This window comes from Grus americana, chromosome 2 (genome assembly GCF_028858705.1).
Source record: "Grus americana isolate bGruAme1 chromosome 2, bGruAme1.mat, whole genome shotgun sequence".
Classification (NCBI taxonomy): domain Eukaryota; kingdom Metazoa; phylum Chordata; class Aves; order Gruiformes; family Gruidae; genus Grus; species Grus americana.
Genome location: NC_072853.1, coordinates 130,730,470 through 130,744,220, shown reverse-complemented (window position 1 = coordinate 130,744,220; position 13,751 = coordinate 130,730,470). Strand labels below are relative to the sequence as shown.

The 13,751-nt window shown below is 36.6% G+C and overlaps 1 protein-coding gene across 3 annotated transcripts in view; it reads right to left on the bottom strand.

The window, feature by feature from the left end:
- Positions 1-698: 698 nt before the first annotated feature.
- HACL1 (2-hydroxyacyl-CoA lyase 1) overlaps positions 699-13,751 on the bottom strand; it is a 22,874-nt gene continuing 9,821 nt past the window's right edge. For all 3 annotated transcript variants that reach the window (XM_054816909.1, XM_054816911.1, XM_054816910.1), the window contains 13 exons: positions 13,243-13,315; positions 12,654-12,731; positions 11,567-11,661; positions 10,979-11,091; positions 9,211-9,346; positions 7,961-8,066; positions 6,512-6,595; positions 6,108-6,209; positions 5,030-5,184; positions 3,452-3,610; positions 2,456-2,563; positions 1,681-1,867; positions 699-1,295 (listed from right to left, as the gene is read on the bottom strand). In XM_054816909.1, the coding sequence (XP_054672884.1) occupies positions 1,263-1,295; positions 1,681-1,867; positions 2,456-2,563; positions 3,452-3,610; positions 5,030-5,184; positions 6,108-6,209; positions 6,512-6,595; positions 7,961-8,066; positions 9,211-9,346; positions 10,979-11,091; positions 11,567-11,661; positions 12,654-12,731; positions 13,243-13,315 (1,429 nt within the window). In that variant the 3' untranslated portion in view covers positions 699-1,262. The remainder of the gene's footprint in view (positions 1,296-1,680; positions 1,868-2,455; positions 2,564-3,451; positions 3,611-5,029; positions 5,185-6,107; positions 6,210-6,511; positions 6,596-7,960; positions 8,067-9,210; positions 9,347-10,978; positions 11,092-11,566; positions 11,662-12,653; positions 12,732-13,242; positions 13,316-13,751) is intronic.

Here is a 13,751-nt window from a genome sequence, read left to right as displayed (position 1 = left end):
ATCAGAGGCAGAATTTTCCTTTTTACATATGTAACAACAAAGATCCTCCCAACGCATTTAAGAACAGATGAAAATATAAAGTAATCTGCTTAGTAGTATACTGAGTAGTAGCTGCTGTAGGCCATGATAGCAGCATAGAGAAAGAACTACTTTGCTTTTAAAGTCTGAGCTCTAAATCAGATTGTCAGATGCAACAATAGATGAAAACACAGTAGACAGAACCTCAGGTATGCCGATTACCTGTTTAAATGTTAGCTCTGCATCACAGTCAGCGTGAGTTGGGCACTGAGTTTCTATACAGTAAGTACATTATATGAAGAACCTTTGTTGCGCAATTAAGAGAGCCACAGCATGAATGCTAGTGGTTGCTTAGTGATGCCAGCTAAACTGCACATTAAGCTCCAGCCTAACACTTTTTTTGTTTGTTTTGGTGAGGGGCTTTTTAGTTTTGGTCCTTTTTTTTGTTCTTTTGTTGTTGGTGGTGTGTTTTGGTGTGGGTTTTTTTTTTTTCGATACTTCTGATTAGAATGATTTATGATCTATTAACAAATCCAGTTCTGTTTTCAGCCTACAGGGATGATATTGCCTTTGCAAAGAGCAAAGCTTCAAACAAAAATCTAAGATTTTTTTTTTCCTGCCAGCACTGTAAGTCCCAGTTAACAAAACCAAATGCAACAGACAGAAACTCAGCCCTTGAGTCAGTTTGCATTTTTAATATACTACTTCTACATGCAGTAGACTGAAAAAACAACCTGTAAAATTGTGAAGTGACTATCAATACAATGGGCTTCAATGCATAATAAGGCCAATCAGCACTTTTTCACAACAAGATGCTTTGTTTTGGTCCTTACAGGACAGTCTCTAACAAGCAGCATGCTGGTTAAAAATGAAGTTGTTATAATTGCAGACTGCCAAAGACTTCTGCGTTTCTGTCAGTATAAAACCCTCAGCTTACTCCCTTCATCCAGAACATCCAAGATTTTAATTCACAAATCTTGATGGGTACAACTCTGACTAAGAGTATGTAATTTTACCATCAGTGATTCTGTATAGTCTGCTAGAAGGCCTGGTATACATTCATGTGTGTCTTGTTCATTTAACAATTAATTAATTTCAGCATTTAAAGATTCCTCTAATTGCAGTTTTAAAATCCCACTTTGTTCCAATGCTTATGTAAAAGACAGCTGTACCAGTTCCACTTTAGAAACCAATTTAGTTTTGCTTAATGCACTGCCTTGCACCACCATTATCTTCATCTTCTACTACAGGTTAGAACGAGTCAGCCAGGGAAATTCCTGGAAGAAAAAAAAAACAGAATAAAAAAAATCAGAATGGACAAACAGTAAGAGGAAGAGGATACAAATATGTATTAACTACCAGATGGAATCCACAGGAAATAAAGACTGCTCAAAAACATATTGTCTCATATTGTCAGGAAGGGAAAAGAACAACCATAAATTCTGGAAACAGTCATTAAAGACACTATGCATTAATACAAAAAACAAGGAAAGCAGATGGCACAGTGAAAATCACCCATTCTCTTATCTCCCAAATCTAAAGACAATCTTTCTGCCTTGCACCTATCTCTGCCTTCTCTGCAGTTTAAGTGATACTTCCTGAGGATTTCAGAGGCTTGCCCACATGAAGCTTGCAGAAAAAGAAAGGAAAACATATACATACCTGTTTCTTTCTCTCAGACTGTGGATCAATCATTACATTTATAAGAGAAGGTGTTTGCTTGTCAGTGATGCTTGCTTTCAGAGCATTCTGCAATTCTTCTGGCGTTTTAACAAAGTATCCTTTACCTCCAAAGGCAGACATAATTTCCTCATAGTGTGAATTTGGCAGGAGAGAAACAGGAGGTACACTGTAATGAAAAGGAAAACCTCTGATTAATGGCAGGGAAGAATTGCCAGACTGACCAATTTAATTACTTCAGCACTGATTTTAAAGTGTAAGATATTTATTGTGCTGGCCTGATGAATTCTTCTGGGCTGGAAGAACTACGTTTCCTATACCACTTAAGCTACGTTTATAGGGTAGCATACTCATTTTCATCTTCTGGAGACATTCCTGAGCAAAGCTTTAGAGTAATTGTCTTGGTACAGAGATCTCAGCTCCAGAAAAAGCAGCCCAGTTTAAACTCACAATGCAAGTCTCAGGTAATTTTGGAGGTTATTGTGATTTTGGTGGGTAGCCCACTATGAACTCTGTACTGGGTGGCCTGAACTACTGCAGGAACCTGAGACAACTAAGAGAGTCATCTCTGTTGCACTGTTGTGTAAACAATAGTCTGGAATTAGGTTGCTTGCTTTCTTTTGGTAACTGGTTCTTTTTTATATGAACTTAGCCTAGGATTGAGTTCAATCTGGATAACAAAGCATTAGAAGTGAAGAGAATGATCATTTTGGTCACTTCTTCCTTAATTAACAGAACATACTTTGAAGATGCTCACCATGTAGCAGGGTCTCCAAACTTTAACATCTCCTTCCAGGCATCTGCATCCAAACCAGTATAAATCCCACTGTTGTTTATTATGATAATCAGGATTGGCAAGTTGTATCTACAAAAAGATGCATTTGGAAGAATTCTGAAATACTTGCTGTTGTGGTTTAACCCAGCAGGCAGCCAAAACAACCACACAGCTGTTTGCTTGCTCCCCCTCCTCCCAGTGGGATGGGGGAGAGAATTGAAAAGAAAAAGATAAAACTCGTGGGTTGAGATAAAAACAGTTTAATAGGACAGAAAAGGACGAAGATGACAACAACAAGTACTACTACTACTGCTAAAAGAGTACACAAAATAAGTGATGCACAGCACAACTGGTTACCACCTGGGCCCAATGCTCAACTAGTTCCTGAGCCGCACCGCCTCCCAGCCAAACCCCCTATTATACAGTGAGCATGATGTCATATGGTATGGACTATCCCTTTGGCCAGTTTGGGTCAGCTGTCCTGGCTGTGCCTTCTCCCAGCTTCTTGGTCACCCCCACCTTCTCACTGGCCAGGCAGTATGAGAAGCTGAAAAGTCCTTGACTGCTTGGCAACAACTAAAATATCAGTGTGTTATCAACATTATTCTCATCCTAAATCTGAAGCACAGCACTATACCAGCTGCTAGGAAGAAAATTTAACTCCATCCCAGCCAAAACCAGGACACTTGCATCTTTCTGTTAAGGTGTTAAGAGTGCTACTTTTCCTTAAAAGTAAAAGGAAAACAGATAAATAAAAAAGAATTTAAAAAAACCCAAACTCACTCCCAACTGAAACATGATCTATTTATCACTGGTAACACATTAAGTCGTAACAGCATAAAAACAACTACATCTATTTTTTGGCTTGTTTTCACATGCTTTTAAGAGTACCCCATCTAACAGCAGCGTCCTTGGCCTTCTCGTTAAATGGATCCTAGCAATATACGAAGAGGGTCTTCTTGAACAAAAACCAGTTACCTGCAAATAGTCTCCACCTCCATACCAGAAAATCCAAACGCACTATCGCCCTCTATGCAGACGACTCGCTTTTCAGGTGTTCGGTCTTTAGCTACCATTGCAGCTGCTATAGCAAAACCCAGTCCAACTCCCATCGTTCCAAAAGTACCTGCATCAAGCCTAAAAGGGAGAATAGAGAATTACTATCCCCTTATTTCTACTCAAACTTTTAAGTTAATCCATGGTGACCTGTCTTTACTTTTAATAATTTGCCATATACTATGCAAATACTGTTTCATAAACAATTGGTATAGAGAGATACTAGATGTATACTTTATTATATTCGATCAAACTTTTGGTAAGACTGCAAATGTTTTAATGATATAAGCATACTGGAACTCTAATTAAAATTAAGACCTTACACACTAGTGGTACTACAATAAAGAACTATTATTGTATGCTTTTAGCTTGCATAGTAACAATATTTCAAAAACATTCAATTACTGTAGAGATAGGCAGACTACATGAAATCTTTCTATATTTAATTCCTTGAAAATATAACTAGAAGTCTGAAAGCCATCCGTTAAATACCGCTGTTCAAATTTTAGTCTTCTGTTCAACTTTTGAAATCAAATTGAAAGCTGTAATTATGTTAGATCATTTCAGTCAGAAGCACATAATGGATACAGAAGTACATAAAGAACTAGATTATTCTAGGGTTAACTTTTCAAATTTGCTTTCAGATATGCACAATGCAATCTGAAAAGGCAACCATTAACATTACTGTGCTCTTATTTGAAATAAGGGGGAAAAAACCCCGCAAATTCTTCCCCCAATTTTAATGGAAGTAGGGTTTTTGGTTGGTTGGTTGTTTTTTGTTTACAAAGAAGTATCTAGGTTCACATACGACTTTAGTGCTACTGTCACAAGAGGGCACAAGCTTCACAGTCAGATCAAAAGTTTCACCTCACCAGACAGAACTCACTTTTTCCCCTCATTCAAGAAACAGCACTTAATTCCTACCTACTTAAAATTAGATTACGCATAATGATTAAAGTGACATACAAACACTTCCAAATTTGAGTGCCTACATTTTAGGCTTGCATGTTTACAGGAAAGTGTGCCCGATATATAATCCAATTTTCAAAACAAGTTGATCCTTCTTAGGTTTTCCTTGTTTTTAAGTGTGTTTCAAAGAAAAACTCTTCGCATGAATTCTTTACAACATGAGAATCCCAACAATTGGTTTTATTTAAAATCAGTATTTATCACAGACTCAGCACAGCAATAAACATCTAGATCAGGGAATTCACCATGATGCTCCTCACTCACTTTCTGCAAAAGAGAGAGAAACTATCGCCATTCCATTGCAAAGCACACAGACAAGGCGCAGAGAATTGTTAAAATCTATGACGTGACATCAGTATATGAGTGAAAAACTTCCCTTAACTCCTCTCCCAACATACTAAACTTTTATTTTTTATTTAGAACCTTTAAAAAGGATTAAAAACTTCTGGATCATCATACTTCCCAGCTAAATGAAAAAATTTATACACAGATCTAGCCTGTTGAGTCAGTACAACAAAGAAAATACCACACCTTTGACGAGGATAGTTATTTGGAAGCATAGTTCGTCCAATGTCCATGGTATTTGCTCCCTCACTTACTAAGATGCAGTCCTTGGGTATCAGTTCTCTGATGTGATGAAAGACTGTGTAGTAATTCATAGGCAGCAATTTCTGCAATGCTAATCCCTTAAAAATAAGAGATATTAGTAACTCCTATGCATAGAATTTATAATAAGGTGCAGTACTGAGACATGTAAATAATAACGATGGAATGCACTCTGCTAGGTAAGGTTGAAGTATTTCATCTTCCATGCACTACATCAAAGTCATTCCTTCTGTATCTATCCTGGTGACGCAATGTGTTTATCAGAGGCTCACTCAGCTCAGCAACCCTTGGATGGCCTATCATTAACGGGAAGCAATTAAAAATCAGTTTAACCTGAGAGGCATGTGAAATTTTTCTGCACATTTGACTACTGATAACCCTAATTGAGTTGTCATCTGTATGCTGGGAGGGAGTTCAAAGGAGTGATCTGCTAGAAATATTTGTTTTAGATCCCGATCTTGGAAACATGCACCTGAACTTGCAGAATATTAACTGCATAGAAGTTAGGCATATGCCAAGCATCTGTGGTCTTTTGGCCTTAATAGCTACTTGCTTTTAACATAGATCATACTTCCACCAGCATTACTAAACAGCTAAACAGCACAATTACAGAAGAAAACTAAGAATGCATCTTCACATAAGCTGGCTTCCACTTGGAGTATCTGTCCATTGCTTAGAAGTCACTGCACGTAATACAGTAGCTCTGACTGTGGTGGTCTACTACTGGCTTTAATAACCCAATCCCAAAGTTCCATGACTTCCACATCGTTTGAATTTATACAAGACCTAGAATACCTAACTTACAATTAAGACTTAACTTATAGTTCATAAGCCAGACAAGAGTAAGCCAGTAAGAGTAAACCAGAATGGCATAAATTTTCAAAGTCTGGGTAACATGACTGTCAGAAGTAATGGAGGAGCCTGGATACAGACCAATGACAAAAGTGACTATGCATCAGTACATGTTAAGGTGAGAAACTTCCTCTTTTTAATATAACACTACCTTTGATCTTTCCTCATTGGTAGATATTTTCTCTCTCAACTTCTTCCACCACTCCGAATTAGAAGGATATTTCAGTGGTCTTTTGCTGAATTCTTCTAAGAGCTGGAACAACACTGAAATGTTGCAGAGATTTCTTCCAACATAATTAAAAAACCATCACGAGCATCAAGAATAACGTTATCAAGAAAGATCCCAGCACAATCACAACAACACTTATCAGAATCTTTAACATTTAATTTGGGAATAGACTGGATGCGCAGCATGAGTATGTTGCCTGAAATATGGTTTTCCTTGAACAGTTTTTTAGTTTCTTTCTTCTTTTTTTTTAACTGGCAACTTACTTTTATATAAATAAATCAGAGGAAATTAAGGTCAAAACAAGAGGACACTCGACGTTACAGTACCTGCTTAGTCACAGTGTTTATGTCACCTAACAAAATTGCAGCTGGCCTCACATTATTCCCAAGCTCTTCTGCACAAATATCAATCTGTATTTCAAAAAGAAAGACCACCATTAACTCAAGGATTATTAAAGAGATTTTTTTTTTCAGTTCAAGTGAGGAACATTGTCTAACAATGTCTTCATACATTGTTTCGGCTGGACAGATAACTACTTCTGCCTTTCATTAAAAGGACATCAGGAAATGCTTTATTCAAAGTAAAATCCTATGGTACATACCCATTTTAATAAAAATTCATATATATCCTTAAAATTGACTGCTTGCTTCTTTCAAGCTCTTTCAGACAGTATAGACCTTTATAACAACATTAAGGAGAAGGAGGTGATTTTAGTGGCAATTATGTGAGAACTAAAAATCTAGGCTTAGGTAAACCCTTAAAGTCTATTCAAAGCAGTAATTTTCTTACTGAGAAAAGTTTGTGTATGTCAACTTGTGTGGCAGTAAGAATTTAGCTAGTATGAAGAAACTGAAAAGTAAATTGTGACCACTGAAGAAGCTTCCCCACTTTATCAGTAACATACAAGACCTCTAAGGTCACATGGAATACTAATTTATGACCAAGTCACACAGACCATGAACTGAATTAGTGTTTTAATACTAACTCTTGACAGTGAAAAAAATTACTTTGAGATGAAAAAATACTTTACATTCTTTAGAAAAAAGGAAATATAAAAGACGTATTATAAGTCAAAAGGAATTCTAGCTTAAAAATTTATGCTAGTCCTCAGGAAAAGATGCAATGTTTGGAAGCTGAGAGTATGTTCTAGATCACTGAAGGGAGGCCAGTCAGCACATGGAAATCAACTACTACTCTTTGATCACAGACTCTAAGGGGATTTTAAGGACATAAACAATTTAATGACTTGTATTTCTAAGAGCTGGCAGATTGCCAAATACATTAATTAGTTAAATAGCCTTTCCTTCTCTTATTAAGATTTCTGAGTGACTGAGCTCTTATGACGACCGACTCTCGATCTGAAAGTATCTCTATTTCAAAAAAATCCAGCTGAGAGAGCAGTCAAACAGTATGAAAAGTTTCCCAATTTCAAGAAAATTTGCTTTCAGTCACGGAAACTCCAGTGTTCCAAAGATCACACAAGTATCATGAGTCTAATCCTGTATTAGTCAACTACATGGTGCTGCTGTAATGAGGAGGACAGACGCTTCTAAGTCCTTGATAGCTGGAACCATTTTTATAAAAAATAAGTAAAAAAATAATTAAAATCAGAACTATTTCCAGAGAACTACCATAACTATATTGACTGTACTGCACTGTCCATAGGGCTGTATTTGGCACATGAAGTACATTACCAATATAATTTACAGTAATTGCTCTAGACAATGCTAGAACACCGAGGATTTCCCTTGAGTGATAATCGCTTTCCTGCTTACCTGAATAACCTTTACATCTTGTTGATACCTTGGTGGAAGACCAAAATGCAAAATCCAATTCAATCTTGCACCAAGCAAGATGATCACATCAGCATGTTGTAATGCCCTAATAAAGGGAAATAAGAGAATCAGAAAGGGGAATTATTATTAAATTTAATAGTGTTTTCAAAATTAGAAGCAATCCTAAACACCACAGCAAACCCCAGAACATAATCCTTTTCTCTAAGCCGCTTGCTTAGCCCGAAAACCATCTATCCTTTTACAGAGCCAATCTTCAAGCCATTCTTAAGTTTAGGAACTTGAGAAGAAAACTAATTACTATTTTGCTAATACACTGTGTTTGGGAACGGAATCATTACACTAGGAGACCAACAAGACATTATAATGACGCTGAGGTTAAAGCAAAAGGCTCACTACTGATACTGGCAACAGCAGGAGCCAAAATTAAGATTGCTGTGGACCTCTCAGTTTAGACTCCTGTTAAATTACTTTTCAGCTGGGCAGATAATATTTGGCATGTTCTTTTATTCTCCATTTTTCTTAACAGCATGCTTAACAGTGATAAAGCTAAGATGCTCAACAACAGACAATATTTTAATCTCAAAGTATATAAATGCTCCATCTGCAAGCTGACTCTGTGCATACTCATACCTAGTAGGGTTCTTATAGTTGACTCACATTAATTTTGTAAAAAGCCAGAAAGAGCTCTTAAAAGTTACTTTAAACACAGTCCTTCAATGTAGTTTGAAATACCTTATTTTTCTTTTTAAATAAACTGCAATTTAGTGACAGTGTATTGCAAACACCATGCAGAGACAGCAGATAGCAAAACTTCAACTGCAACGTGTGCATCTTAAGCTTCTGTTTATGATGTTAAAATAAAAAGCCAGTAGTTTGTCTAGTGCACTCAATTAAATGTTTAACATAAACTGTTTACCGGTTTCATTTTAAGTTATGAAATACACACTAACAACATTGATACATCTACTTGCCATAGGTTTCACAGTTACAGATTATTAGCTCTCAGATAAAGCATCTTCCTGGTCAGCATTCTAAGCATTGTCAAAAGTGATCCACCTAAATCTGTTGTCTCTTTCCAAGCAAGATCTTCAGTGCTCTAAAATGAGGTGCAAAATGTGGCTGAAAAAAAATTTTGTTGTATGCATTTTGTCTTCCCTGGCATCTGTTGACCACCACAATTCCTAGTTGTTTCTCAGATGTTAGGATTAGAAGCCTTGTTTTATATTTACGTTGATCTTGCTGCAGCTACACAATTTGGATGGTTATCAGGAACTACTCCTTTTGCCATTGGTGTAGGCAAAAAAGGCAGTCCACAAAGGTCCACCAACTTTCTGATGTTGTTTTCAGCATGTGAATAAGCAGCACCTGAATGAAATGAAAGAGACTGCTTAATACTACAGGAACCTACTATATTTGCTTGAATTTCAATTAACCTGATAATATTAGTGGCAGAAAGAGTACTATCTCCCATTATGAAAGCTACTTGCTATTTTTCATTCTGGAGAACTCAAAACATAAGCCAAACTACAGGTTCAAATTTCCCCTATTTTTGACAAAAACTTTTATTTTGTAAGACTTCAGCCGAACTATTTAGCTATTTCTGTAAAGCAGGGCAGGGAAAAATAGGACATTCTTTTATCTAAAATGACAATTTTCAGTGGGTGAAGTTCAGTATTATTGGGCAGAGACTTCTGCAGCAGCAACAGGAGATGACCTTTGTGTTGTGTCATGTCAGTTTTTGCTTGCCCCCTGCATGTTGTTGTATCAAGTGCTCCATAACAATCTGTCCAAACACGTCTACTGCAAGCCTTTAAGGAAAAAAAGAGCTCAAAGACGACCTTGTAAAGATATGTGTTTGTGGATACATTTATGGTGATACTACCTTCAGTATAAGGCTGATGAATTAAGGTAGCCCAGGCAATCTAGAATAACTGACTGGTCCTTGTGCAATGACTTAAGTCCATGAGTCTTAAATCCTGAATAATAAACTTCTGTATTTCTTCCAAAAAATTCTGTTAACAACAATATATAGCAGAAAGTCCAGATAACAATTGAGAATCTACTTAACAAATGTGACATCAACAAAACATGTATCTATGTATTTGTGAGTTTTCTACCTTTCACTTTCAAAGAACACCCTTTTGTTCATGTGTATCATGCCAGAGAGAGGAGAAAAAAACCCCTCTCCTGATCTACCTTCTGTCTACTATTTCATTCCCTAATCAATGATAATATCCATCTCATCTCAATCATTTCACTCCCTGATTAAACATAGAACCCACATCTACAGGAAAACAGCCTGGGCGAAACAAGTTGGTTATTTCAATTCTGTTCCTTAGCAGACATGTATCTTCAACAGAAATGCCACTGCAGCGACTAACATTCCACAAGGAGGGACAAAAGTGAACCAGCACAGAGAATAATTATCCTCTATCTTTAGGGACACCTCTATTTCAGGAATGAAATACACTGGCAGAGTACAATGGAAAGTCTGTAAAACAGCAACAATAGCAACACCTGCTGTTTCGCTTCGTGTTTCCACACAGGTAGGCTGGCACTTTCAGTAAGTCCAAATGGAAAAATGACCTTTGGTTATTCTGATTCTTGCTATATATGCCAGAGCACCAGACAGAGAATATCACTTCTGTATTCTAACAGAATTTGTTTGGAATTTTGGAAGTGATCCCTTAGTATTGGCTTATGACAATGGTTATCTGTTTTTTTTTCTACTTAAACTTGTATTTTATCAATTGAATTATCTCTTAAACTAGATCAAAAAGACATCAGTTATACAACAGAATAAAAATATTCTAAAACCAGAGCAGATTTTAACATCAGATTTCAAAGAAGTTTGTTTGTGGGGGGGGGAGTTGTGGTTTTTTGTTTGTTTGTTTAATAGAAAAGGAGATGGCTAACACTTATGAGGAAAAGAAGTCACTTTGGTTGTTGTTCTTGACCAGAACGTGTACAATTCAAAGCTACATCAAAGCACGTTACCTTTGCCAATGATTAGCAGAGGCTGCTTGGAACGAGCAATGATAGATGCTGCTTCGGATACAGCAGAGCATTCAGCTGTGCTGACAGGAGGTGGCAGGCAGCATTCCACGTACCTGGAAGTCAAGCAACATGAAAGAGGTTGTTTAAAAAATACAAAACAAGAAATGTTGAAAGATAAATCCTATTGTTTAGCATAAAACTGCAATTGTTACATACCATGTTACAGTATTTATCAGAACAGGATATACGTATACATACGTATTTTAAAATAGGCTTTGAGGGTTTTCTTGCATGTTTCTTTAATCTTGTAGATAGTGTTGTTCCAGAGATATACGAAGTGACATCATTGTATTACCATCATATTAATTCATTCCTTTTTCGCACATTTCATTACCACACATTATGATGGAACATAACAGGCTGGATTTAAAGGCTGGATTTTTAGTATCATCTCAACCCTGTAGCAAATTATTTAATCTATTGATCTTGTTTATGTTCTTCTTGTTTTAAGAAAATACAAAAGTAACTTAAAACTAAAATTTCTTTTATTCAGTGACTTGAAAAACAATGAATATAATCTTTACGCACTTGACAGAGCTCTTATTCACCTGAAGATTCACAAAATCACCAGGTATGTCAATGTAGCAGGAACCTGGACGACCATATATGCTGGTTCTTACAGCCTAGAAAACAGATAATCACAGTTTTAAGCACTATTTGAAAGGATTTAAAAATTTTTTATGTGTAAAACCCAAGAAAACCCTTCTGTAGGCTGAGAAGGAACACGCTGTTTCATATTGCTTAACCACCACAGGGAAAGCTCCCATAGATTGATTTATACTAATAAATTCAAGTTTTGAGAGCCATTTACATTTTCCCCTATATGCCAGCTGAAGCCTTTCAGTAGATGCACAGTATTAGACTATAAATTCTTTGTTTAATTTATAACAACTGCATTATCAACTGTTGTGTTTGGAAATACCAAATTAAACTTTCACGCTGAATTCTATTTAAAGTAGCACAGAGAAAACACAAGACAACCAATGCCTCCATTTTCTATTACTTTTGATTCCAGTTCTTCTATTACAAGTAGATGCTCTGCTGAATTTGCCCTTCTGGAAACAGTATCATTACATGCAGAATTTAGGCTGACATGACTGAAGTGTTGCTACAGCAGTACTAAGAGACTTCTGTAACACTTCCTGAAGCACTGAGATTAGGATTTGTTTTCTCTCACTCTCAAAAAACCCCCACCAAACCAACAACCAAACCCAAAAAGCAAACACAACCATCTCCACCGCCCCACCTCCAAATTACCTTCACATAATGAGAGTTACAAAATGAGCTGAATTTTGTAGTATTACATTTCTAGTTATTGCACCTCTCCCTAAAAGCAATTCTCTCGTAAAAATTTTCCAGCTCTTACTGAAGCTAACAAAAACACTGCATGGACCAGTAAGCATCAGATCGGACCAGAACCTACTTCTAACATGTTCCATAGCACAGATCATGGGAAAAACCTCCCTGGTTGTTAATTTACTCAATCAACCATCACCTAACATCTGCAGGATCAAACTATTTACAGTAACAGCTATACAAAAAATAAACCCCCAAAGCTTATATAGTAGGAAACCATTGTTTGATGTTCTGTTGCTAATTTAATATTTTTTCATACCTTTTCAATAACAGCAGGAATAACTTCTAGGCTGCTTGGGCGGACAGACAGTTTGTTGTACAGCCTACCAGCTTCAACCTGAATAAATGCAGATAACCATATTGATTTATCAAAGTCATTTGCTCATTTCCATCTCATTTCAACATGAATAAACCAGAAAAAATGCCAAATGGAAAGCAACAAGTTGAAAACTCCCACATAAAAAAATGCAGTTCCTCAGCTGGTGGAAACTGTCAAAGCCATACTCATTCCTCTGAGTACTTAAGTATTTATTTCCAGAAAGTGGCGCTTCTTTTCTTGGAAAGCTTCTTTTGCATTCTTCCATCTCAGAACAGACAGACAACAGCAGTATATACCAGCTGAGAACTGAAAACAGAGCATGAATTCTAACATGACTATGAACAAAGACATTCCAAATAATCTGTATTTATGCAGTATCAATTTTACACCAGTAGAGGGAGCAAACTAACAGTATTATAAGATCTGTTAGGAAATGTCAGTGTTTGTGATTGTTATTCTTACACTAATGAAGAAACTCCACCAATTATTTAACTGAAATCTTTTTGTTCAAAGCTGTATGTCTGCATACCTGTGGAAATTCTTGGAAAGCTCCCATGGTTTCCTGATTTCTGTCAGAAGAGCCTCCAATAACAATCAAAGGCCTAGAAAAGTGTATAAAAAATAAACAACAACAAAGCCAACCTTAAGCATACATACATTTTTTTATAACTACAATCACATCTGTAAACTCTCCTGATGGTAAAATCCTACTGCTCTTGGGACGTTGTGCACCTTCAGCATCCACAGATCTCAACAGAAAGTGACCAGTACAACACAGGAGTGGACTCTAAATTTAATCAGTGTGTCAGCCGGTAGACTTCCTAGCCGCTTTTGAGTCACTAGTTTTAGGATAGTCTGGCTGTATTAAGTGATCTGCATTTAGCAGTAAAATTCTAAATGCATTTAGCATTAAAATTCTAAAACCAAGTCATACTGCTAGCAATATTCATTAAAGTTTGATAACATGGGTGACAAGATGGTTTGAGAGGAATGACAACAGCTAATCTAAAAAGCTAAAAAGTATTAAGATGATGTTTG